We start from the raw sequence: 27,315 nt of genomic DNA, 5'->3' as shown, positions 1-27,315 counted from the left end.
AAAAATTTAACTAATTTCGTGAAAATCACTCCTGCAACTTTTTTTTGTAGGATTTGTCATTTTTAGACTATAGCTATTTGAAAAAAAATGGTAAAAGAAGTTTGACCCTTTTCAAAAAACAGTCTAGATCATTTTTGAAAAAGAACAAGGTATGCAAAGTGGCTTTTTGTGACAAAGTCTTCGTGTCATCAACATCTGAGAGCGTGCTGCCAGCTTTGAATACGATTCAGCGCGAAATTCATCTAATTAATTTTTTTTTTAATTTTTGCTTGAGATATGAAAAAGATGCTAAAGAAAGGATATGTTTGTTTTATGAATTGAATTATTTTATTAATTTTGCTCATTTTATTTCTTTAGTTCATATTCGATTTTTTCAATTCGTTTTACTTGTTGTTACCTTTTTATTCATTTTGTTTACTTTACTCTATTGTTTAATTTTACGCATCCAATTATTTCATTGAAATTTTAAAATTTAATTATTTTTACTAATTTTATTCGTTTCGTTTTGTTGTAATTTGTTTTATTCATTCTTGTTTTCGTATTATACATAAGATTACGTATATAAGCTTATAATATTATTTTAATTTATTTAATTTTTACTAGCTCTTTTCATTATTTTTGGTGTACTTTATTCGTTTATTTGATTCTTTATCTAGTCCTTTTATTATTTATATTTATTTTACTCGTTTTATTTTTTCAAATCACTTGTTCGGTTTTGTGCGTTTTCTTTAGTGTATCCTTTTTATTCATCATTTAATACTTTTTATTAAATTTATTTTCCATCATCATAAAACATAAATAAAATGGCTAAAATAGACAAAATTAGTTAAATTTAACTAATTTTGTCTATTTTAGCCATTTTATTTATGTTTTTCATTAAATTTATTTCATTCATTTTAATTTATGTTTTCATTTTATTTCGTAGATTAGTGCAAGTAATTTATATTGTTTTATTTGTTGAAATTATTTCTTATCGTATTCGTTTCTTTTCTTTCGCATTATTTATTTAATCTGTTTTTGTCTTTTATCATATTTATCCAATTCAGTTTATCATTTTTTTATAATTTTATTTGTCTTACTTTCTTCATTTCATTTTATTTACTTATTTATTTTTTTTCATTATTTTATTTGTCCGTTTTAAGGACTAATCTTTCTGTAAAATAATTTTCAACATTTTTTATGTTTAATTGGATTAATTAAGATTTGCAACTATTATCAAATGTTGCAAAACTGTTCATCTGTATATAAATACCAGCCAGTACTACAAGAGACGAATATCTATAAGGGTGATTCCATAACATCATGGACATGTTTGAAGACGCTAATCAAATCTGGTTGCAGTTCAACGGCTTAGAAATTGTCTGATATGGCAGATCCGCGGAACACCTTTGTTTCGTCGCTATCACCAGTAGTAGACCTTGCTGTTCCGCAGGGTAATATACTTGAATCTCTTTCATTATTACCATATATAAATGATCTGTACGGAGAGCAAAAGTAAATTGCAGTCTATTTCTCGAATATTGATTACCCTTAAGTGACGTTTCATTTTCTGTTCTGTAGTAAAAATTCTTCAACCAAATTTTATTAAGTAGATAATATTGTCGAACCTTTGGTCTGTTGATATGTACTTTGTCGTGCGGTAAAAAATAACACTCAAAACAAATACTGTTCCTTCTCCTAGATATACCCAAGCTGGACCATATCCCGACAGCAGTCGCCCATCCGCTGCCGATAGTTGGCTTCCGTATCCTCGGAGCGAAAATTGTTCGCCTCTTCGCTGATGTCGAACCCGTTCTCCATCTTCTCAGCCATTTCCTCCAGATCCGGAACATCTTCACTTCGGGTCGTAATTATCGGCAGTATCATAACTGCCATCATCAATCCGAAGCGACCGAAGCGCTGTAATTGTTGATCCAAAGCCTTCCGTGGGAACAGCCGTTCCGGATCGGATCCCAACCGGCGCAGGAAATCCGACAGGCTCCGGTGGTAATGATCTATCAGCTTCTCGTAATGCTGATCCCGGAAGGCTTTATTCGATGCACTGAAGATGAAGTACATCAGATCAAGAACCGGTGAAGCGTACCGGGTGATCTGCCAGTCCAGCAGGCGAAAATCTACCGGTACTCCTTTCTGAAATGGATGGGATTAATCAGTTATTAAGATCGTTTTCCGCTGTTTCTCAACAGGTCAATTCTTACCTCATGCTTGAACAGCATGTTATTGTTCCAGCAGTCACCGTGACAAATAACAGCGTACGGTTCGGCGAATTCCCCTGTGGTTAGATCCTTTATCACGTCCAGAAACTTAATGTCCAGGGCTTTCTTTGTCTTAGCGTACACTTCCGGTTCTTTCTCACTATCAAGCGCACCCAAAGTTCTTTCGATTAAAATATTAAACCACTGATCCATCATATCATCCTGCTCTCGAGTAGTGAACAGTTCAACCATTCCTTTGAACCGATCAAATCGTTCCGGTCGCTGATCCTTTAGCGCAAATGAAAGCGCATGCAGTCGACCCAAGGCACTCACCACCATTCGGAAGTGATCCACGCTTAGCTCCTGATGTCGATCGAACATATCGAAGCCGGCATCTTTCAAATCCCCCATCAGAATGATCTCCTCGCAGTCATCCAAACACGTCCCGAGGCAGCGTGGAATCTGATTGAACGCCTGGCAGCCATCGGCGGTGTCCAAACCTTTTTCCCGCTGAAATTCCTCCAGCATCGGATAGATCTCGGTATAGAAAAGGATCTCCCGCTCGAAACTAGCCCGCGCAAAGAACTGCTTCCGGCGTGCCTCGTTCAGCGGGGGTAGCTTCGCGATGATGTTCAACTGTTTCCCCGTCCGACGGCACTCGGCACGGGCACGGAACACCACACCGATGTAGTTGTCCCCTTTGTTGGAACCGGCCGTCAGGCTGATCGCGACATCGTCCGACCCGAGTTCGGTACGGGCCGTTTCTTCGAGTAGCTGCTGCGACGAGGCCACCGGTAGTACGGCCGAACCGTTGATGGACATGATGACCTGGGGATGGGAGGAAAGATGTTCGTTTGGGAATAGAGAGAGAGAAATGGAAAGGAGGGCAATAACAGAGAAACTGATAAGATTAGACTTATCGCGAAACAAACTAACTAACCTTTAGTTTTTGCAAGGTTTGCATTGTCCGCCTGACGCCATAAATTTGTAAAATGGCCAAACTCATCATCATATCATTTAACATTTTAATCGGGCATTATAATAGATATTAAAGTAAATGGTGGTAGGAAAATTACACACCCGCTGCTAATGAGTAGGATTTGCAAGTCACCCATCAGACAGACGATGGCGGGGAAGAGGAGTGTGTAAATAGCGCCAAAATGGTCATTGTGATTGATGGCACATTCGTTAGCGATGCGGAGGGTGTGTGCCTACTTTGATCTGCTGTCAAGAGGGTCACTAGTGATGAAGGTCGCTCGTGTTGGAACGTAGAATATGTACTAACGTGGATTGATGCGCAATTTGAATATGTCCACGTCTACTCCGTTTTTGATGTCTGAATCTAGTCATTGTGGAAGCTTAATTGTAATAATTTTGTCGATCTTGTGTTATTCAGTTTTATGAAAGACATTGTTCTGATGGGGAAGTGAGTTTTCATTTTCCTTGTTTCTGCTACAACATTCCCAACACTCCTACCAATGCTATGTTGCATAGAATTTTGCTAACCGGTCTGTCAGTTGTATGTTGTTATCGATTGCTACTTAGTAATTATACTGCCTTGCAAGTCATCGCAATTAATGTGATCCGGCAATTCATTATTTGTTTGTCCACAACGTCCACTGAAGTGTTTATTGAAGTGTCATTATGTTTTGTCAGGTTTTTATGGATAAATTCTCTATCTAGAAAAATCTGAGCCGAAAAAAACATTCTTTAATCTGTAAAACAAGCTTCCAGCTTGACATTTTATGTTCCAGAAGGAAAGAAACATGAGTTTGCATTTTGACTTTGTCTCATCAGTATCGTGACATAGGAAAAGAGTGCGAATGCTTACGGAAATTGCCTTCATCCAGTTCTATCGTGTCAGGCATACTGTTCTGATAACGTTCAACAAATTGTTTCAGGCAAAATTATTCATTATGCGTAACAATTAGGTTGTAATTGAGTACGACAGCATTCGAATCAAAATCTTCGTGTATAGCGATGATGGAAAACTCGAAGTACGGCTACGCAATCTGCCATCGTTTACTTGCAATATTGCCATTAGAGAAAATTTTTGTCACTATACGGACAAAAAGGAATCCGTTGTGGAGGGTACATGCTGGAATTAATAACCAGGTACTTTCAATGATATTTTTGATTACTCTGTGGGAAAATACCTAAATTAATACGCGCCAGTACTGTGATTAGACAGCAAATTACGAAAAATCACCCTCATAAATCGCTAAGGAAACTCAACCTATCTTACAGTGGATAATACCATTACCTTAAACACAAACGGGAGACAAATTTTAGTACTATGGAGAAAAATTTGGTAAACACCGAAATGTCTCCCTGAAGCGAACGTTTTCGATGAAATCACTCTTTGTGCGTGAAGGGCACAAATACCAACTTTATAACGTCAAGTGTTGCTTTTAAACTTCGCCTCATCAGAATCCGACACTAACTTAGAGTAGTAATAATTTAGCGCCGTATTGACCCTAGATCCAAGGCAAAAATGGCAGGCGTGTTTTCGTTTTAAATCTAGCGCCCAATCCTGCGCAAAATTATTTCGAATCTTTTAGTTTTTAGTAAGTGTCGGAATCTGAGCATGAGCATGAGCGTGATGACCGCACAATTCGTAGTTGCTACTCCGTGATTGACCAGAACAAACGAAATTGCACAGAGAATCAACAGATGGGGCTTAGGAGTGGCTATCCATCTTCAATGTGCAAAACTCGAGAGTTCTATATTTTAAAATGTCAATAACGGGAAGGAAAGGAATGTTAGTGTGGCAAACGTTGTTAGGGAGACCGTGTATACCTCTGCATCTCCACGTTTGCCATAGGAAGGAGTTTTTGTTAGTGGGCTGGGGTAAAGCGTTACACAAATCTGGATTCACCTTGATAAGCGATACGATCTATGCAACTCTTTGGAGTGTTATCATTTGTTTATTGTTCTGGGCAGCCGGCTGCCGGAAATCTTTTAGTTAGTGTCGGAATCTGATGAGACGAAGTCGAAACGCAACCGTTGTCTATATTCGTCGAATTCTAGTGCTTTTGTTTATGCAACTACGGTAACTGTAAACACTGCGTTTAGTACTTCTAAAACAACAGCCAGCATAACCAGCGAGGAAGCTTATGCCAACGATAAAGGAATTACACTTCTGGCCCGTTGGTGTGAAAATCATTTGTTCCCTGCTGCAAAAAAAAAGGTTTCATCGCGCAATGACAATTGACGCGCACAAGATCTGATGCACAGTCATTGTTATATCTTGTTAATATATAAAACATTCACGGCTCTGTTGGGTTAACGCTTTGAGCGGTGACAAATAAATGTTTTATATTCGCGATCGCAACAATCATCTAAACTCGCTCGCCCCCAAAAAACACAAACTTCCACACTCACTTGCATAAACTTGCAAAGATGCAAATGAGCTAAAAGCAAAAAAGCAAATCCTTTGCGGATTTTTTGTCTTCCTATTAAACAGACTTTTCAATCTATTCTCAACGTAAACAACAATTTCAGGGCAAGTATTACGATCTTGCCGACAGTGTGAACCCTTCTTGGGTGGGATCCAACGAAGACTGAGCTGGAAGTGCAACCATATCTGTTTGTACAGGCTGACATCTTCAGCACAGGTAAGCTGTAATGTCGGGGAAGAATATGACAAACAGAAGTAGTCTCAAGTTGCTTCCTTGTGGAACGCCGATTGAGTTTTGCAAATGGACGTTTTTACAGAACGGTTAGTCGGTTTAATGTAGAAGATAACATTACTCGGATTTTTATCCGGAGGTATTAATTGTTTTAAATTGGTTTTTATACTGCAGGTTCATCCCTGCTATTCGGGGGAGAACTTTTTAAGAAATTGTTTCGGTGAACGACTTCAGTCAAAGTTTCGAACTAGAAAATTTTCGCCGCCTTCTGCCTTATATATTCTAATAGAATTAAGGAAGTTTTGCCAAGTAGAGTAAGCTTTCTTTTCCGATTTTTACTTTCGACCAGTACTAGCAGCGCCATCTTGCAAGGCACAAATTCTTGACTACACACGGGAAACGAGCTTTTTGAGACAATTTATTCTGATTCTTGATTCGTGTATGAACATACTGGAATCATTTGCTTTTCCTCCCTAAGTTTTTCGTTGAACACTTCGATATATGCAAAATATTGCTTCTTTGCGACATGAGCTGTTCACGTAACAAATTATAAACTACCGAAAATTGTAACCATCGGAAGACTACACTGATTTTTTTTTGTTTATTTACGTCGCCGTCTCATACTAGCTGATATATTTTCTCTATTATAACCGGCCAGCGTATTCGGGATACTAATTGAAATTACTACTTTTCAAGTCTCTGTAAATTGAACCTTAATGCAAGTGAAGGTCGAAATGTGGATTCAAAACAACAACAGAGCCGTGTCTTGCGTTGTTTCCATTCATCAGCAGAATGTACCTGTTTTTAAAAAGAGCTAATAAAATCACTACTGGAAATACCTGGGAAGCAGTACTTACCTCTTTGTATTCTCTTTAACGGATTCCAATTCTTCGAAAAGTGACATGACTTTTTTAATGGCAGAAAACGCACGTGAGCAATGCCAGATTGTGTAACCTTTTCCCATATATATCCATATATTCGAATTCTGTCACACTAAACCACGTGTGTTAGATTCTCAAGCGAAATGAATCCTTTTGCCTGGAACAATTTGTTAAACGTTATCGGGACAGTGTGTCTGACATGATGAAGCTGGATAAAGGCGACTTGCGTAAGCCGATGTTCCATTTGCAGCCCCTACGGAAAATCGATCTAATACGAAATGACCGGAAGTATTTGGCCGGAGCAACACGATTTGCTGCTGAGACTCACTCATTTCAACGAGATTTCACGTTGAATATGCGGTAACCTCGCTCGATTGAATTATTGAATCCACACGCATAAACTAAACCTTCACTCTGTTACGAAGAGCACGGAAAGCTACATAAAAATCCCTTCATAGTTGTAAGACGTTGTTTGAGGATTAAAAGTGCCTTGGTAACAAAGGAGGCATGGGGAACTAGGATCCATAATATGCTACCTTAAATGAAGCTACCCGCTGTGTATAATTTTATGTAGTTTTCAGTCAGTAGCTTTCCATCTTCGTTAAAAGATGGGCAAACATTGCTATTTTAGAAGACTATCAACAAAATATTACACTAATCGGCTAAAAAATAATACCAAAGACAAATGTCTAGGGACACTAAAAGTAATCGCTTTTCATTATATTGTATTGTTTTCGAAAAGTCTTGTTTCGCCGGAATGAGGAAGCAAGGAATAATACAATCGTTCACCTGCGATTTGATTCGATTAAACATAAACAACACTCGTTCGGACCTGAAGTTGCCTTTAATTAATTCAACGATTGCAAAAACTATCGTAAATTTTCAGCAGCCGACTGCCCAGAGCAATGAACACTTGTTGCCACGTGTATGTATAGGTCGTATCACTTTCAAGGTGAATCCAAATTTGTGTAATTCTTTACCCAAGCCTATTAACAAAAACTCCTTTTCGTGGCAAACGGGGAGATGTAGAGGTATATAGGGTCTCCATAATAACGTTTGTTACCCCAGCATTACTTTCCTTCCTAGACGATTGCACCGATGTGATCGGCGCCGTTATTGTCAAGTATAGAACTCGAAACGTGTACATTAAGGATAGATAGCTACTCCCAAGCTCCATTCGTTGATTCTCTGTGCAATTTGGTTATAAATTTATAAATAAACATAGTGGAATTAAATGGTAGAAAAACTGTGTGAAGCGCTACGTGCATTCCATTAAGACCTCTGTTCGCGCATATATTGTAAGTTCAGGCAACTTATGTAAACGCAAAAAACAGCAGACTAATCCCGAGGGAAGTCCAGGCAAGCCTGTTGTTTTGGGCGCCCACATAAGTTGCGCGTTGCACACACGCCCACATAATCAACCTAGCTAACACACAATCGCTCGATCCCTCTGCAATAATACAACCCTGATCACAAAGGCGAACATGCAGTTGCGATCATTCACCTAAACCTACGCCTCGCTAACATAAAAACGTCCCTGTAAACGTTTGAACACCTACGGATTTATAAACGCAGTTTCAAGTGCGATTTTCAAATCTTGTAGTTTTTTTATGAATGACAACAAGCTATTTGCTTCGACCCGATGCGGAACAAGATCATTATGTCGAAAAACTTCTGGGATTGCATCGGCCGATACGAATTGTGATCGAAAACTGGATTATTAGGTTTTGGAATTACCCTCACTTGTCTAAGCGACTTTTTCGCGGTGGCGGTACGTGATAGGCTTTCTGAACCGAGTCAAAGTCAGAGTAGATCATCTTGGTAAAATTTATTATGCTACGGTTTGACTATTTCACACTTTCGTCAGTAGTGCTTCGGTTTCATAGGGTCGTGTTACGAAAAATGCTCAACGAATCGGTACCGATTAATGGGTTTTTATCATTTCCTTCGAGCTATTCATTTTGGTTTCCAACGTCGCGTACTTTTTTAAGGGGCGTGGGTGGTAAGGGTTTCAGCGTGAAAAAAACACTATTTGTTGTTTTTTTTAGAAATTTGTGTAAAGCGAATTGATCAAAACTTTTGTACATTATACTGTATCATTTCAATAACATTATGTAATTTTTCCATGCAAAAATATCGACAAGCGACTCGGTGACGAAACATTTGTAAAACGTCTCTGAAAAAACCACGATTTGCGGTGTCAACTGCCATTCAAAAACTACTTAACCGATTTATTTCATACTTTGCATACGCATTCTGCGTAAAAAAATATCTAACCCCTATGCATTTTTACATAGAATGTGAATGCAAAGTTTGATATATTTCGGTTTAGTAGTTTTTGAATAGTAGTTTACACCGCAAATCGTGTTTTTCCAGATACGTTCTACAAAATGTTTCGTCACCGAATCGCTTGTCTAAATTTTTGCTTGAGTTTGAGCTTGTGCGACCACCCCTGGCGGCTGCTCCGTTATCAATCTGGACTAGCTGAAGTTGTACAGGGAATAAGTAGATGATTATGCGCGGGAGTAGCGAAACATCTGCCGCTTTTGGTGATCCTAAAGTGTTTATTGATCAATACCGGCGCCGGCTAGGCCCGAACGTAGATCACGGAAGGAAGGGAAGGAATTGTTAGTCCGATACTTGCTTTTGCTAGAGGCCCTATCCACAAGTATCACGGGAGGAGGATATTTGTTAGTAGCTATAGAAGTTGGATTTTACTTCTTTTTACCGACGCCAGAGAGGTGACTCCATTATCTGGACTAGATATCGATCCATCAACTCACGGACCGGGGAACAACGGCTTTACTTCCCTTCCGAAGGAAGACGTGACCACAGATTGTTCAACCTCAGAAAAATCTTAACGACCTCGGTTGGAACTGAGCCCAGAACAACTGGAATGAGTGGCGGTCACAGTAAGTTGGGTTTTCTCGGAATATTAAAATCCTCCTGAGAAAAAAAAATTGCGGCTCTTCATAGGTGAAATAAATCCATCATCTACTCCACCCGTGTGGAGTTGCAACAATTTTATTCTGCAAAAATTCATAAAAATCAAAAAATTCAAATAAATATGTCGTCCTGAGTATGATTTCGTTCAGAGTCAAACAGTTTACATTTAGAAAGATATTTCTTTCAAAATTATCCTTAGGGAGAAAGAAATGTTTTATTAAACAACTTTTAAAGTTTTTCTGAGCGGCGCAGCAGAACAAATCAGATAATCAACGACGTCATCTTCATGAATTTGATTAAAATGAACCACTAAAATACGCCATTTTTGCAGGGTTCACTACTACCCCTTAAAATTAAAAATTACCAAATGTTCGATTAGAAATATTTTCAACGTAAAAATGTCAGCTAACGAAGATATTAAAAACCCGTTTTAAAATTAATATTTGCAGATGTGACAGTGAGAGACAATATTTGTTTTGTGTGAAGCTGGAATACTGCCATTAATTTATTTTATGAGTAAAATTTTCAAATCTCTCCAAATTACGTTAGAAATTGAATAGAATCATAGAAGACATTTGTCGTCAGGATAAGTTATTTTGTTTGCAACGTCATCGGAACAAGCGCGTCGCAAATCGTTTGTGAACACTCGCTTAAATGACCTAAAACGATTAAACACTCTACGGTGTTTGATGATCTAAAATGATTAGGAGCGAATTCCAGTAAGGGCATATTTCGCAACACTACTATCATCAGTGTTGTGTCATGATGCATACAAGTAATGTTGCGAAATATGCGTATCGGTCGTCGATATAAGTGGTAGCAGATAGTGGAATTGACAAGTGAGATAAAAAAGGGATTAGCTGAATATATTCCGCTAAACAGCTCGTGGAACTGGAAAAAAAAGTATGAAAAAGTAACACTTTCGTAACTACTATAGCGAATATTTACCAATACAAACAGCTGTCACTTTTCAAATTCGAACAGTTGGACAACGATAATAACGTCACTGTAGGTTTCAAGAAGTGGAATACCGAAATACTTCGGAAGAAAGACTAATTGAGGAATTCATAGTCGATCGTGAAGGAGAAGAAGTTTAATCGAAAATAGAATTTGGCCTCCCAACGACTGTAAAAAGAGCCAACGATAATGTACCGCGACCGGAGAACCCCCTACATTAGTTTAGTTCACCCCCGATTGACAACCACTGAGCTAGTGAGTATGAGCGTCATTGTGATTGGTCCAACTGAAGGTATGAGTGAAGGCTTATATAACCGAGGGTAGACTTCCGGACGTAGCCGATTCATGATCGCGCGAGTGGTGTGTTTTACTTGAATATGCGTAGATGATTGCAATTGCAGGGTCGCGTTAGTGGCCAAGTTTGTGTTGTTGCGAAGGAAACGAACGTTTGTACGTTTGGAATGAGAGAGATTGTGCATGTATATGAGAGAATATGCAATTAATTGTGTTAGTGAGTGTCACTATGAATCTAACTTATGATAGAGTAATAAAAGGGTTCATAACATGCCGAATAAAGAAATAAGATGCAAAGAGATGAACTAAAAATGTATAAATTGGCCGATATTATGTTTGGTATACATCAGTAGTGTAAAAGCAAACTAATAGAACTACAACAAAAACAGGATTTCATCATGCTATGCTGACCGGGAATGGGTAATTCACGTCCGTCGATAAACTAATTGTACCTTAATTTACCAATCCATTCTTCCCGAATGAATAGAATCGAATGTACACATTGAACACTGTCTGTCAGGTGCTGCTTGATGATTGCAAACCGTCAAACCCGTTAACCTAGGGGAGGGACAATCAATTATAACTTTTGATTTAAAAAAAATCGGTGCTAAAACGAGTAGGGGTTATCAATTGGACTATTGCCTTTTATTTGAGTACTAGCTGTTGTATTATCCGTTAAACATCAGTAATCGCAATTATTCTGATTGTATTCCACCGGAGTAATGTTGCTAGGACCATTTTCAGTTAACGATGAAAAATGAAATTTCGGTATATTCGTTGTTTTGAAATATTATTGAAAACTGATGAAATTTAGATTGTCTTCGGCAATTTTTTCACGCAATTGGATTATTGTAAATATTCTGAGAGAAAAATATTGAGGTAGAAGGTAAAAACTAATCAACTACTAGCACTGCTAGAGTAGCCCCTGTCTTGATCAACATATTTTTTTTTCGTATTTATTGGCACCAACAGTTTTAACACTTTCATGCCCTACTTTTTTCTAGTGCATGTAAGGTTTCAAAATTTTTTTTACTTTAAAACGGCGGGGTCAAGAAACTCGAAAAACCTTTTTTCATAAAGGTAGGTGCTTTCCTTGCAGTGCTAGAAGCAGCTCAATTTTTACCTTTCAATGCTCACTACAATTTTCCTAGAATATTTACCATAGTCCAACTGCGTGGAAAACGTAGCCAAAAATAGTCTAAATTGATAAGTTTTATCAGTTTTCACTAATATTGCAACATAACGAAGTTATATGAAAAATTCATTTTCCGTCGTCAACGTAAACGGTCCCTGGCAGCACTGCTCCATCGGAGTTCAATCAGACTAATTGCAATAACTTCAGTTCTAGAGGTGATTCTTGTAACTGTTAATACTCAAATGAAAGCCAATAGTCACATTTATTAGCCTTACTTGTTTTTGTGAGCAAATCTTGCCTCAATCAAAAGTTATAACTGTTTAAAAACGTTGTTGTCCACAAACAACATGGGCATGAATGGGTTAAGGAAAAAAGAAGGAGGGCATGAAAGGGCATTACAATTTCACTTTGTTTTGCCGCCAAACAACCGAGACGCAACTTAGCTCGCTTATCTTTTTCAGCACACATTGTAAAATTTGTTTATTATTTACAAACCCATTGCATAGCACCTTAGTTCAAATCTCGGTTCTAGTTCAAGTTCCGTCTTCTGATAACCCTAATTGTCACTCGGGGGGCTTATTACGTTTACAGCTTTAACACACCACTAAATTAAACACACAAATCTCGACGCACGAGCCTCATAAAAACACGCACAAGGCAGCGACCCAAACGAACCTGTTCAGTTGGTCCCTCTGATTACGTTCCTCTCGATTTCGTCGCTCCGATGCAGATATCTTTATTATCCTAATTAGGTCTTCAGCTGCTTGGTATTTTTTTTTTCGTTTCGTTGTTGTTATTTTGGTGTCTTTTTAATGCTGAATCACTTAGGTATTATCAATCACGCACCGACTGTCGGTCACGACTTTTCTCGCTCTCTCGATTGGCGCGCAGCGTTGCGCAAACGATCTATCCAGTAGGCCTACCGGTTGACGAATGCCTCCAGTGGGAGCCCGGCAGTCGAAAGGGTACCGAAAAAATCCGTCCAGCTCTGATAGTGCTAGTATATATAGTAGGCACCTGCTAAGTATGATGAGATGAGCGATGAATGCGTTACTTTGATGAAGATAACTGGATGGTGGTGCCGAGCGGTCAATCTTTTGGGATGATGATTGAGTTTTTATTGGCGTTGTTGTTGTGGCGCAGCGACATGGTCATTGTGTTTGAAGGGGAATTGAAAATGTTTGATCGGTTGTCGGGTGGCGGCATGTCTATTCAATCAGTTTGAATTTTTTGCGAGGCACGTGGCAAATGTTATTTGAGGAATTCCTCTTACGAATTTCAGGTTTCCCTGTATTTTTTAGACTCTGTGGATTAAGCGGTATCATCGTTGCATGGATTGGTCATCGATTATCGGTCCTGTATCAAGGCACGAATATATGTACTCGCAACCTTGCATGATATTTTATTCTTGAGCTTACTATGTAACCGATCGGCGGTATCAGCTGGATTTGTGTACTAGTTCACGAGCACGAGTTGGCGTCCAGCACTATTTTCGTTTACTTTCTGGACATCACACTGATCATTATCAAAATGGATAACAATGTTCGAGGTCCTAGTAGTTTTCTTATATCTGCTGCTAGAACCATTTACTGGTTTTTGGCAGTTGAGCACTACTATATCAATTTTCATGAACTGGTGCACTGAACAGAACTGCGTCCGTGAATAATATTCCAAATGTCGTGAAATAGTTCACGTGCAATTCCATTTATGCTAGGATTTGTGAACCAATTCACGAGGCATGAATAGATCCATGAATAATATTTCGAATTTTGTTCCATCATAGGTCAGGTAAAACTATCAACACCATGGTCAGAGTGGCTTGAATTATGAACAATGTCATGAAAGTGAAATCATTAGCTTCTAAATACGTGCTTAATGGACGGTAAATCAAGAACCAGTTTACGAAGTAAATTTGATCTAATAAAAATAATTAAAAATTATTAATAGTTTTGTGAAATTGTTTACGTGAAAATATAAGGACTATGCTCAAAATTGCATACTTTTTTAAGCTGCATCGTGAAAATGGAAACCTATGTGAAATATTTCACGTGCATGAATGGTGAATCGGAAATTAGTTCAGGGAACAGAAATTATTCTATGAACAATATTCCATATTTTAAAAAATAGTTTGCTTTCCAGACCCGAAATAATACTCCTAAATCGACTGAGTAAATCAAGACTTAATATTTGAATTTTTGGCAGATTTGATAGATTCCCGATTTTCGATCGAACGGAACCGTGTCCTTGAGGCAGAGCCGTAGCGAGTGATTGCCCAGGTTGGACCCCGTCAAGGGCGCCAAATTTTGGTCCGCTTTATAAAATAATTGAGGTTAAGTCATAAAATAAGTCAGAATAGGAGTATTATTCCAAGCTACACACAAAATTACTGTTAGAAAGTCGAACTGAAAAAGCAAGCCAAAGTAAACAGCCTAAAGGTGCAAAACTGAGACACTACCAAAGGCGCCAGAAGACTACGCTACCTGGACCTGTCAGTCCAGAATAAAACAACGAACAAGACAAACACATCAAATTTTAACAAAAATAGCGAAAATTATTGTAAACTTTTTCTCAGTTTCATAGAAACAAGGAGAACGGAAATGTGGTCATGGGCAGTAAAACAGGCCACCTTTTCAAAGCTAGAGGAAAGATCGTAGAGTAAGCTAGACTAATTATGTGAAAATTGAAGTCTGCTCGATGCCGGGAGGAATTCCGCACTATCACAAAGTTGCCGGTTCCCAACCGGTCCAACCAATCCTGCCCTGAGTTAAATCTCTGGTTGAACTATCACATAAAATTTTCGGTGTGCCTGTAAGCGTTGGAGACTCTTTGTTTCTTCTTAAATGTCTAAGACCAGGTGCTGTTTCCTTCGAATTTGTGGCAGAGCTTCCTCTTGCTGGTATATCGGCGGCCTCTCAAGAGAGAAAAAGTTTTTGCTGCGGATACTCAATTTGCTTATAATTAGTACAATACTGCATGGATGACGCGCGGCACAAACAACCGATCATGCAGACGATCGTTATCAAAGAAGACGCAAAGCAGTCTCGCCAAAGACACCATTTTGTCCCGTCCGGTGCGATTGTCATTCAAAATCTTCGCTCACGGGAGCAAGGGGTCTTTGAAACAGGCAATCCTGTCTTCAGTAGATCAACGCATGCCAAGTTCAAATCGATAACTACACCATCGATCTCAACTTTGTGAACCGGTATGTAAACGAGTTAGTTCTTCATAAAAGTATTTGTCGCCAGTAATGTCATTTGTTTGCTTCAGACAAAATATCACAATTCTGAGCTTATCTAACCGAAATGTCGAGATATCTGGCTCAGCTGAATGTTACTGCGTCTTGTAGAATATTATAATACTTAGCGGACTATCGGATTTGACCCGCAAGAAGATCGGATACGGTCGAACCCAGTTCAATGTGTTTGATTTTTTAAATGGAGACTCGGAGTCTTCGATGACGAATCTTGTTCGACATCCATTTTAGGATCATTTGGGTCATTTCAGGAGAGTTCATTGATCCACGGGCCTAGAGCCAGACGTAAAGTGAAAACTGTAGAGTATGAAGGAAGAGACAGAAATCATGGGAGATATAATTTGAAAGACAAGTCTGAATAAAAGAATAATGGTATAATCTATCTTCACTCGATATATGACTGGTTGCAACATATTTTCTTAGAAATAGGAACGAAGAATATGCGAAAAATCAGCAACAGATCATCCCTCCCCTAGGTTGACTGGTTTGACGATATTGCAAACATCATCAAGCATATTTGTGTATCAGTTTTAGATAATATCGATCAATTTCATTTCTACTAATTTCTTTCATTTTTTCTTTATTATTATTATTTGTAATCAAGTAGAGTTAGACTAGTTTAAGAAACAGTCTGTATGGCACAAAGAGTCAAAGACGAAGAAATAAAAAAAAATTATCCGGCATGAATCGGTCACGTCCGGAAGTCTCTACGCTCGGTAATAGCAGCCAAAACTCATGCCATCAACTCTACCAATAAAATGTGACGCTCATATTCACTAGACAACACGTTCCATGGCGCAATGATTGGGAACTCTAATGAAATGGGAAAATGACTCACTTCTAGCACCTCTACCATACACTAAAAATCAAGTATCAGATTCACGGTACGCGCGCGATTTTTCAAGAATGCACGCGTATATGCGAATGGTCACACGATTATAAAATCGAATTTATGCACGCGAAAGTACATACACGCTAGCGCAAGCGACAGGCCCGTTAGCATACAAACGCTCGTGACCTTCGCGATCAGACTATTACGCAATTAGTGAACACCCACGCTAACCCAGACAGATATGAACCCCTGCACTCGAACGCTAAAACTCACACCTTCCACGTACACACCACCACAGGACTCACTCTTATCATTTCAACTTACATACAAAGTCGCACACAATAATTACACCTATTTGTCTGGAAACCGGGGGAAGTGCATCTCCAACGTAGAACTTATCATTTCAATGATGGCCTTGGATCTGCGTTACCTGTATTCAAGGCACCATAGCTTCGTCCGTCAGGTCAAGAATTCATGAAACCCGCTAGTCACCATCCTCGGCCCTAGCTGCGCATAAAGGGATAAAAAAAAGAAACAGGATCGAAGAATATGCGAAAAACTTAATCAGCAATAAAAGCATCTTTGGTTCACTTGCTTGTGCAAAAAGATGGGCGAGTGCTGTCTGGAATACAACCGGAATGCCGTGACGGCCTTGGCCTGGTAAGTCAGGTCTCTAATCAACAATCCACCAACCAGTTCAAAGTTCCTGAAATTGTCTCTTCAGTTTACTCGATATACGGTAGAGTGCCAGTATTTGCTGAATTTTCAAACCGGACACACCTCAAATGAATTGCACCAAGAAAAAAAATTCCCATGCAAAATTTGAGCGCAATCGAAAAACAATGTCATGAAGCGTCAAGAACTGGTGTAATATTGAGACAAAAATCTTTTATGGTACAAAGAAAATTTTTGAATTGAAATGGGACTTGAGTTTAGAAATCCAGTTTTTATTTGTTTTTAGTTCGCCAAATGATTTAGAAATCCATGAAATGTCGAAATCTGGTGTCCATTCTAAAATAAACAATGCAGGCCAGTAGGCGCAAGCCCAGTTGAGTCTGCCCGTGCTTTATAAATACCTACAGAAGCATGTTGTCAGATGTGTTAGTGATAGAAAAAAGGATATATCTGAAATACGAAACGTGTACCAATGAAACATAACTAGCTATATAGACTCACCGCCCCAGGGTACCTACAAATTGGCACGGGAATTGCACACGTGGCTGTAACATTTTTAATAACTTTAATAACTAGTAACAAAAATCCAATGTAATGCAATGTACCTAAATGCAATTGAAAGAGAGAATAAAAATTCAACTCTAATGGTATTACATAGTTATTCAAATCACCTTGAGGTATAAAATCCGAAAAATCTATCTTCAAAGCAGATTTTACGTGTGTAATACATAGTGTTTTGAACTCCGCCAATGGCACTGCAAGTTTCATTTATCTCGGCATCGATATGAAAAATCTTATTTTTGTACAACAAGGAATTCTGTGATGATATAAAAAAATCATATCACTTCTTTCTCGATCACATAAATATCGAGGCAGCCATCCATTCAAATTTTTTACTTCACAATGAGCCATTGTAATGCAACCAGCATCAAATTAGAGGAAGTGTTTCTGTTAAATTCTTAAATTATTCGCACAAATCTGACCGTGCTTCAATATGACGGTCATTATCACTGTTTTGTAGTAATCGGAAGTTGCCATCTTGGGTTTCAAAATGGTGTTAATAAACAATTTCCGTTGTTTTCTGAACAGGCCAGCAATTTTCGTCCGCCACCCTTATCATTTATTTTTATTGGGTGATTCATCAACAGTGTTATCTTTGAAAATGAATCACCTTGGTTATGCAACTATTTTTTACGATCATATCTTAAAGCAAATAATTAAACGGTCCTCATTTTATTATATACAGAATTGCACTTTTTTGTCGCATGTAATTTTAATTGTTCTTTGATTTGATAACATTGTAAGGGAACACGTATCCGCCGGTTGATGCCAATCGAGCTGGCATTTTTTGGACTGATGAAACTAATTTGTTTGTTTATTTAGTGTTTATTTGACCAACTAGGGTACTAATCCACTGGGCGTTTGTGTGGGTAGGGAATACGCATGATCTTGTCTGAGTGAAATGACGACTTTTGAATTATGTATGATGATTGAGAATTAACAAAATTAACGAATTAATTCAAAACCAGTTTATCGTCTGCAGGGAAAGAAACAAATCCTAAATTCTCAGCAGCTGGCTGTCCATTACGACACCTTTGAGAGTTGCATAAATCGTATCACTTATCAAGGTGAATCCAGGTTTTGTGTAACTCTTTACCCCATCCTATAAACAAAAACTCCTTCCAATTGCAAACGTGGAGGTGTAGAGGTACACACGGTCTGCATAACAACGTTTGTTACACTAACATTCTTTTCCTTCCCCGATGACTGTAAGGACGTGACTGGCGCCGCTATTGACATTTTAAAGTATACAACTCTCGAAACGTATACATTGAGAATGGATAGCTACTACCAAGCCCCATTCGTTGATTCTCTGTGAAATTTCGCTTGTTCTAGTCAATTACGGAGTAGTAACTACGGTACGGTCATCATGCTCATACTTATTCTCAATTTTCGTTGTTTACCGAACAGCCCCTTTCAAATGAAACCCATATTGATAATTGTTCTATTTGCTGGACGCCGAAAGTTGCCATCTTGGATTGCAAAATGGCGTCATTTATCAATTTTCGGTGTCTACTGACCACTCCCTTTAAGATTTCAAAATGGCGTCAGTAAGCAATTTCTTCTATCTACTGGCCTATACGTATCCTCCCAAGTAACAATTGAAGTTTTATAGCATGCTACAAGTACAATCTAAGTTTTATAACTTCCACGATAAAACCTCAATTGTTACTGGGGCTATGTCTCACGATTTCTAGGGCTTCGAAAAATTTACTAAAATTTCATCACCCACAAGTCCGAATAAGAAATATTCTTAACGCCTGTTATGAATCTGTGTATTATTTTCTTATGGTCTGGGTCATTGGGCATAAAGTCATTTCGCATAATGATCTAATGGCATAATTTTGAGAATTGATCACTCTGAAGGTCATTTGGCATAACGGACATTCCGCATAATTTATTTGATCTCCAGGATAACGCTCATTTGGCATAATTTCTGATTCTGCGTAAAATGAGGGTTATTTGTCATAACTACTGCTGAAGATCCAAAATTAATTATTTTAATCTTCTTTGCAAATTAATAAAACACAACTACGCGTAATTTGGCTATGTAACATGACATGTCATCTATGTTGAACCAGGGCAACAAAAATAATTTCAATGTTTTCTCGTTGTAACATAGCTCGGACTTAGACGATTAAAACTAGTTGCGATTTGCTATTTGGAACATGTTCTGTCCTTTCCGTCGGATTTAAATAAATTCAAAGTCCCTATGTTTGAGTAATCCGGACAAACGAGTGGATCACAGTGGTTTTGTTACGAGGGGACGGAGGTTCGGTGAACACCACGTCTCGGTCTCAGTTATGCCGAATTACAACAACAGATCATCGCTTGACAAACAATATTCAGAAATGACAAAGTTAACTATCGTCTGGATCAAACGCTATATAATGCTAAAGAACAGCTAATGAAATAAAGAAGGGTAACAGGGATTTTTTAATTATTGAAGCGCTGTATGGAAGCTAAAACTTACTGGCGATCATAATAATGATAACCAAAATAAAACATACGTCTGGTGGATCGCAGTTCTAGTGTGCTACATCAACAAAAACCTGCAAAATATTCACTATACTACAACGTAAGACATAGACAAACAACCCATAATTGCGAAAATAACAAACACAAGAACACATTATTATTATTAAATTAATTATTGGAGAAGCGTTTCGAGTTCCTCTCATCAGAATCCGACACTAACTTAGTGACAGGACTAACACAATATTATTATTGCTTAGTGCAGCTTTAACCTTATGGCGCATTTGCTGATAAACTACACATTCGTCTGTTATGCCAAATGACCTTCAGTGAGATCACTTAGCAAAATTATGTCAAATATCCGTTATGCCAAACAACCTACAGAATGATCACTTCTCAAAATTATGCCAAATGATCTGCAGGATGATAACTTCTCAAAACTATGCCATATGCCCATTATGCCAAATGTCCATTATGCCAAATGACCTTAGTGACGATCCATAAATGACGTGGCATTTTTTGAGTAATTTTTAAAACCCCCTCCCCCATCGTAGCATTTCGTCACAAACCTCTAAATACACCCCTGGTAATTACGTAGCTTGACGGTAATTCTCCCCCCCCCCTTGCCCCCTAAAATTAAAAAAAAAATAAAAAACGATGTTAGTTATTCCCCTTTAAAAAAGCTGCGTAGCACCCCTACCCTCCTGTCGTCACACATCATCACAAAATGCAAAACACCCCCCTCCCCCATATAATGCTACGTCATTTATGGATGATCGCTTATGTCAAATAGCTGCATGCCAAATGGCCCGCTCCCAGTTTCTTAACCCAAAAATGGGTTAATATTTTATATCTCACTTACTCTGAAAATTTTGTCAAACCATTTTGCACTAATTATTATTTGAATCACTTTTGCGTGAGTTTTTCTGATATAACAGAATATTTTAACCCACGTTTGTCCTGATCAAAATTTTAACACACTCTTACTCTACTTTTACTGAAAACTGGGTGCATCCATACTTTCTGGGGCAGTATTTATATTATAGAAAGAATAATAATTCTAGTAATAGGTGAACGAAACAATTTCATGTACATTCGGCATTTGAGTTTATTTGATGAGTACAAACTCCTAAAATAATGTGTGTGCTACAAGATGTGCTGCCAATGATATTTTGACATTTGTCATAGCAACCCTTGATGTAGTTTAAAAATATCAAAAGCTGAGCTGTCCACAAACCGTGAGTTCTTGGTCATATAATTTCAAAACATCTCGCAATAAACTATTTGAACAAAAAAATACACAAATCTTTTTTCTGCTACCCTTTCCGTTGCATCGAATTCTGAAACAAAAATCTCAAATCACTTTTATCTCATTTCTTCTTTTCTACGTCAACTCTGTTATCAGGCGTCACCTCCATATAAAGGCACAGAATTAGACGGGAAGGCACGCGCGTCTATCGGCTGCCGACCACCGTGGCAATTCACTTGTTATCGCACTTTAATTTAGCAATGCCCCTTAAAAGTAGCATGACTCTCAATTTCACAAGCACCAACCTCGTCAAAGCTCTCTTGAACTGTCCTGTGATTAGTAAACCAGTTTGATTTGTCACACTTTAAATTAGACTAGTCATCCCACATGGGGATGCTGGATGGGAACTCGGTGGGTTCCGTGTATGGAATAAACTGGCGGCTAGAGTTAGAGTTAGCTTATTTATTGATTTCGCTGCCTGATTTATTAACTAGACGCGGGATTTATCGGAACTCTAGTAGACATACACCGAGTTGATTGGTTGTAAAACCACAGATCGGGTTGTGTTCTCTGCAAAAAATTATTCTCTAGATTTCTACCGCTTTACTGTATTGATCTTGAACTAAGGCTGGCCAAGGCCGGCAAGACCTCAATTGTCACTGATTGTCCGCTGAGTCGAGTTCACGATTGCCGTAAATCAATTTATTCTTGACTTGACTATTTTTATAGAATTTGCATACATGCTCCTTTCCCAGTCAGCTGGGAGCATCACCAGCATTCCGTTTCATAACAGGCGGCGGTAATGAACCAGTCAATCTTCATTAGTCTCGAATAGTTTAGTCGTTTAGTTGTGGAAAGTAGCGGCAGTATTTTGCGACTGTTCGACCTTGAGCAACGGAATCATGTTCCCCTTTCTGCGTTTGTCGCTAACAATAACATATTGATTTCTTCCCGCACGTGGAATTAAATCGTTTAACAGAAACTGTTACGAAATTGTGGTTAACGATATTCCATGCACTGTACGGATAAACACGTGACTTTAATCAGCTCTCATTTCAACTTGCTTTCAGGCTAAAGAACGCACCCGAACTCCAGGCAAACTGTACGTGCCCGGTGCTCTCAAGCCGAAAAATCTCAATGCTAAAACGCCCAAATCGGCAGCTAAGCGTCCACACGCTCCCGGAGGTTCCTCGGTTAAGAAGGTACACAGCAACACCTTCTGCACGCCGAGTAAAATCCGTAAGCTGGACTATGGTAAGATGAACTCAACCGTGGCACCGGTACCGGTGAACAAACAACCAACAGCGGAACTCCTTCCGCCACCGCCGCCTCCCGCAGCACCCGTAATAGTTGTCCCACCGACGAAGGCAGCTCTTCAGGCAAACGATGCCGCCTCGATGATGCCACCGCCGTTAGCGTCAAACTTGCCACGTTTTAGCGATATGTTGGATAAAGACTTTGAGTCCATTCCGGCTGATTCTCGGTCGTCGATTTTCAGCCTAAATCTGTCCAGTTCTACCTCGGTTGACCAACCGGTTGCTTCGTCCAGTGCGGTGTCCCAGAGTAGCAGGTAAGTCACGAAATTGTATAATATGTAAATTTTCAAGTTTTATGTACCATCCTTCAACCCTTCAGTTACAGTCCTATTGTCAAAAAGTGCATGGAAACCTTCGAAGCAACCATCGAGCAAAAGCTCGCACAAATGTTCGAAAAGATTCAACACTTTCAACCACCGATTCCGGCCACGCCCACCACCAACGCCCCCACGATCACCGTTGATTGCAGCACTCAACCTGACAGTAGTAGCGCCGTCAAACCAACAACCTCCAACGATACCGGCACAGGTACCAGCGGAGCCATTCCATGGGACGTGATCCGTCGCGAGATTCAGGAAGCAATCCGTTCGGAAATGAGCACCATCAATGATTCCCATGTTCCAAAGTACGAGAGTACTCCCTGCCAGCAGCCGCGATCAGCGGTGAACGAGTTCCGTGCTGCTCCGACCACAGCGATTCGGCTAACGAATCCTGCATTGCTACGGCTGAAAGAGCAAGCTAAATGTGCAACGGCGGCGGATGATTCCGCCGGGGAAACCGGTCTGAATAGTACGGTTGTCGCTAATACTAAGACTCCCCGGCACTGGGAAGTGATTAACGTTGATAGCGAGGAAGAGGATGCCGGTGCCGGGGATCACGACGAAAGTGGAGTAATTGTACGAAAAAGACTATCGAAACGGTTATCCGGTTCGCGTCAACCCTTCTCCGACATCGTTGCGAATGTCAGCCATCGGATGGTACCGAAGAAAACCGTTTCGGTTGTCACCGATGAAAGTTACCTATGGGAGGTACAGGATGGAATGGTTCGTCGTCGTAGCACACGAATTTCTCTGCGAAAAACGGTTGCCTCTCATCATCAACATAGGAAAGGGTGCTGCCAGTCGGCCAAAAAGAAAAAGCCTCACTTTGAAGCGTTGATCGAGGATGAGAAGGAGAATCTGGAGCAAACGCACATTGCGGCTGCTGCTGCTACCATGCGCAAGAAGGCTGCTCCAATGCAGATCAGTAACAAAGTTATTGCCGGATACTTTCAAACGCCGGGTGGAAAAAAGGAGCCTAAAATGACGGCTTTCAAGCACGGAAAAGCTGTGCTGGATCTTGTTAATCGGGGTAGCATTAAGGAGGTGCAAATTCTGCCAACGGTTGGGCTTAAAATGGCTTACCAGATCGTCACTCATCGGTAGGTGGCCGCCGGGTTGGTTTGAATCGAAATTGTAATAATTCAGATTTTCTTTTATTTCAACAGCACTATCAACGGCAAGTTCAAGAAGATTGATGATTTGGGGAAGCTTTTTATCGGTGGTAAGAAATGGAGCAAGTTCCTCGAGGTAAGTACTTTCGTGCGAATCGCACGCAAACGCCTGTTCGTTATACTAATCGGTGGCATTTATTTGCAGGCGAATTACCTCTCCTAACGCTTGATTAAGCTACCATAACCGTATTAAGTGGTCTCGTCGCTCATTTTAACGCATTCATTCGTAGATTGTAAGTTATAATTTTTATTTTTTTAATAAGCTTCCTTCCAATTAATTCTGTCGACATCCATCTGTAATCGCATAGCTGTAACCATGTAAGGTCGTCACCGTGCGACATTTTTGTACAAAAGAAGCTCTGGAATTTATATTTTTTTATAAGGTGGCGAATCGTTGATCGCCGGAATTGCATTTAAATCAAAATAAGCAAACCGGATTTTCACGAGAAAAAAAAAAAGAAAAAAGAAACACAAATGCAATTTTCCCAACTTTTAACAAGTTTTCTTCAGATGTGCATAAGTTTTCCACATTATTCCACAATATATTTGAGCTTTTTGTTTTGTCCCGATAATCGCATTTCTTAGTACGGAAATATAAGAGAATAGCCGTTTTTATTGATTTTAATTTGAATGTAAGTAGGAAGAAGACAACAATTTCGGATAAGGAACATAACCGTTTGTATATTTTCAATGTTGTTTTAGGAAATCGCACACTGTTACAGAACACTTACCCAGAAGTGAACCCAACTTATATATATTTCCTGATTATACTCATATTAACATGATTTAATTTGTTCCTCAATATTCCGCCACGTCACTCGGTCAATTGCTGCTTGTTTCCAACCTCTCAGGTGCCCGATACTCCCCAGGTTCTGCTCCACTTGGTCCAGCCACCGGGAAGGCTGCGCTCCTCTCCGTCTTGTACCCGCCGTGTTGTCCGGCATCCTCACAACATGCCCTGCCCACCGTACCCTTCCAGCTTGAGCTACTTTCCGGATACTTGGCTCACCATAGAGTCGCACAAGTTCGTGGTTCATGCTTCTCCTCCACACGCCATCCTCCTGCACATCACCGAAGATCGTTCTCAGCACCCTTCTTTCGAAGACTTCGAGTGCTTGCAGATCCTCCTCGAGCATTGTCCACGTTTCGTGCCCGTAGAGAACCACCGGTCTAATCGGTGTGTTGTACATGGCGCATTTCGTGCAATAGTGAAGTTTCCTGGATCTCAAAGTTTTGTGGAGCCCATAGTAAGCTCGACTTCCAGAGATAATACGCCTTCTGATCTCCCGGCTGGTATTATTGTCCGCAGTCACCAATGAGCCTAGATAGATGAACTCGTCAACCACCTCGTACTCGTCGCCGTCGATCGTAATACTACTGCCCAAGCGTTCCCTATCGCGATCGGTTCCGCCAGCCAGCATGTACTTCGTCTTAGACACATTTATCTTCAGTCCTACTCGTGCTGCTTCGCGCTTCAGTCGGGTATACAGATTTGCTACCGTCTCCTTGTTTCTACCGATTATGTCCACGTCGTCAGCGAAGCACACGAACTGTCCGGACCTCGTGAAAATTATGCCCCGCATGTTAAGCCCCGCTCTTCGCATTACACCTTCCAGCGCTATATTGAACAGCAGGCAGGACAGCCCATCGCCTTGTTTTAGTCCCCTGCGCGTTTCAAATGGACCCGAGAGGCCGCCCGAAATTTTGACACAACACCTTACACCATCCATCGTAGCCTTGATCAGTCTTGTCAGCTTCCCAGGGAAGCCGTTCTCGTCCATCATTTTCCATAGCTCTACACGGTCCACCGTGTCATATGCGGCTTTAAAGTCGATGAACAGTAGAGTGGGACATGGTTATATGAAAAAAATAAAATTTGGCTCCGAGTAACTTTTTGAGTCCCATTTAGCTCGCAGAACAACTCTGCAAATTTTCAGCTCGATCGGTGAAACTATATTTTTGCGCCCGCGGTTTAAAGTTTACATGGGATTTCGTATGGGGAAATTACGATCTGATGCTTGTGGAGAAAGTTATTAAGCAAAAACCGATTGATGTCTTGAAGATTGATGAAAATTTCACTTTTCATAGCATCACTGCTTCCGACGGTCTAATTATATACAAAAAATTTTAACTTTCTCTTATTATGTACAAAAGAAGCCTCAATTTATCCCTCAAAACCTTGCGAAGTGGCCAAATAGTGTAGATAAACGATTTAGACACATTGAGAGAGGATTAAAACAAAATTGTGTATAATTGAACAACCAACAGCAGTGGTGCTAGAAAAAATGAATATTTCATCAATCGTCAGAGCATCAATCGGTTTCTGCTTAATAACTATTTTCTCAAGCGTCAGATCGTTTCGTGGATTTCGAGACTTTGTTTCTTTGTTAAATTTCCTTTAAAAGTCACATAACGATTTATTTTTAGGAAGCAATGGGCGACTCCTGGAGGAATTATTTTGTAAAAGTTAAGTTTCCCATGCAAAATCCCATGTAAACTTTAAACAGTGGGCGCGAAAATATAGTTCCACCGATCGAACTAAGAATTTGCACAGTTGTTCTTGGACACAAATGGTACCTAAAAAGCTGCTCGGAGCTGGAATCTAATTTTTGTCCCACCCTAATGAACAGGTGATGTGTCGGGACCTGATATTCACGGCATTTTTGGAGGATTTGCCGTATAGTAAAGATTTGGTCGTTTATTGATCTGCCGTTGATGAAACCGGGCTGATAACTCCCGACAAATCCATGTACCAGATAGGTGATAGGCACCGAGACAGAATCTGGGATAGCACTTTGTAAGCGGAATTTGTCACTGTGATCGCTCTGTAGTTTTCACAGTCCAATTTGTCGCCTTTCTTGTATATCGTGGTGATGACCCCTTTTCATCCACTCTTCCGGTAGCTGTTCTCTGTCCCAGATTCTTCCGATTATTCAGTGCATGCTTTCCGTCAGTTTCTCCGGACCCACCTTGAAGAGTTCCGCTCCTAGACCATCCTTACCAGCTGCCTTTTTGTTCTTGAGCTGTTGAATAGCCTCGTTAATCTCATTCATAGTGGGCGCCGGTACATCCCCGTCGGCTGCGACACTGACATCGTCCTCCTCGAACGCCCGATTGTCCGCTTGCGCACCATTCAGATGTTCACTGTAGTACTGCCTCCACCTTTCGACCACCTCACGTTCGTCCGTCAAGATGCCACCTTCCTTGTCTCTACACATTTCGTCCCACGGCACAAAACCGTTGTCTTGAAAAGCGTCCGCGTTGAGAGCGATACAGCAGCTCCATTTCCTCTCTCTCAGATTCTTCCAGGCGGCGCTCTTTGTCCTGAAAAAGACGAGTCTGCTGTTTTCGCTTCCGTCGACATGAGTCCACGTTCTGACGAGTGGCTTGAAGCAACATCGCTGCATTCTTCTCGTCCAATA

General features: G+C 39.9%; 2 protein-coding genes across 4 annotated transcripts in view; one reads left to right on the top strand and one right to left on the bottom strand.

Annotated features, from left to right (window-relative positions):
* The window catches only part of LOC131682432 (uncharacterized), a 38,617-nt gene extending 14,160 nt beyond the window's left edge, over positions 1 to 24,457 (top strand). The window contains exons 2-5 of the mRNA XM_058963891.1: positions 22,156 to 22,655; positions 22,721 to 23,821; positions 23,888 to 23,969; positions 24,039 to 24,457. Coding sequence (XP_058819874.1) covers positions 22,156 to 22,655; positions 22,721 to 23,821; positions 23,888 to 23,969; positions 24,039 to 24,056 — 1,701 coding nt within the window. The 3' untranslated portion in view covers positions 24,057 to 24,457. The remainder of the gene's footprint in view (positions 1 to 22,155; positions 22,656 to 22,720; positions 23,822 to 23,887; positions 23,970 to 24,038) is intronic.
* Positions 1,580 to 21,739, bottom strand: LOC131682439 (uncharacterized). 3 transcript variants are annotated; one of them, XM_058963914.1, is made up of 3 exons: positions 21,391 to 21,739; positions 2,199 to 3,023; positions 1,580 to 2,130 (listed from the first exon to the last, which is right to left on the bottom strand). In XM_058963914.1, the coding sequence occupies exons 2-3, from the start codon at positions 3,015 to 3,017 to the stop codon at positions 1,678 to 1,680; spliced, it is 1,272 nt and encodes a 423-aa protein (XP_058819897.1). In that variant the 5' UTR covers positions 3,018 to 3,023; positions 21,391 to 21,739; the 3' UTR covers positions 1,580 to 1,677. The 3 variants fall into 3 exon arrangements, with proteins under 3 accessions (XP_058819897.1, XP_058819903.1, XP_058819888.1); XM_058963920.1 differs by lacking the exon at positions 21,391 to 21,739 and adding an exon at positions 12,716 to 13,016; XM_058963905.1 differs by lacking the exon at positions 21,391 to 21,739 and adding an exon at positions 3,136 to 3,174.
* Positions 24,458 to 27,315: the final 2,858 nt, after the last annotated feature.

Source organism: Topomyia yanbarensis, chromosome 1 (genome assembly GCF_030247195.1).
Source record: "Topomyia yanbarensis strain Yona2022 chromosome 1, ASM3024719v1, whole genome shotgun sequence".
In the NCBI taxonomy this organism is placed as follows: Eukaryota; Metazoa; Arthropoda; class Insecta; order Diptera; family Culicidae; genus Topomyia; species Topomyia yanbarensis.
The sequence above is the reverse complement of the archived record's forward strand: the minus strand, read 5'-3'. Positions and strand labels throughout refer to the sequence as shown.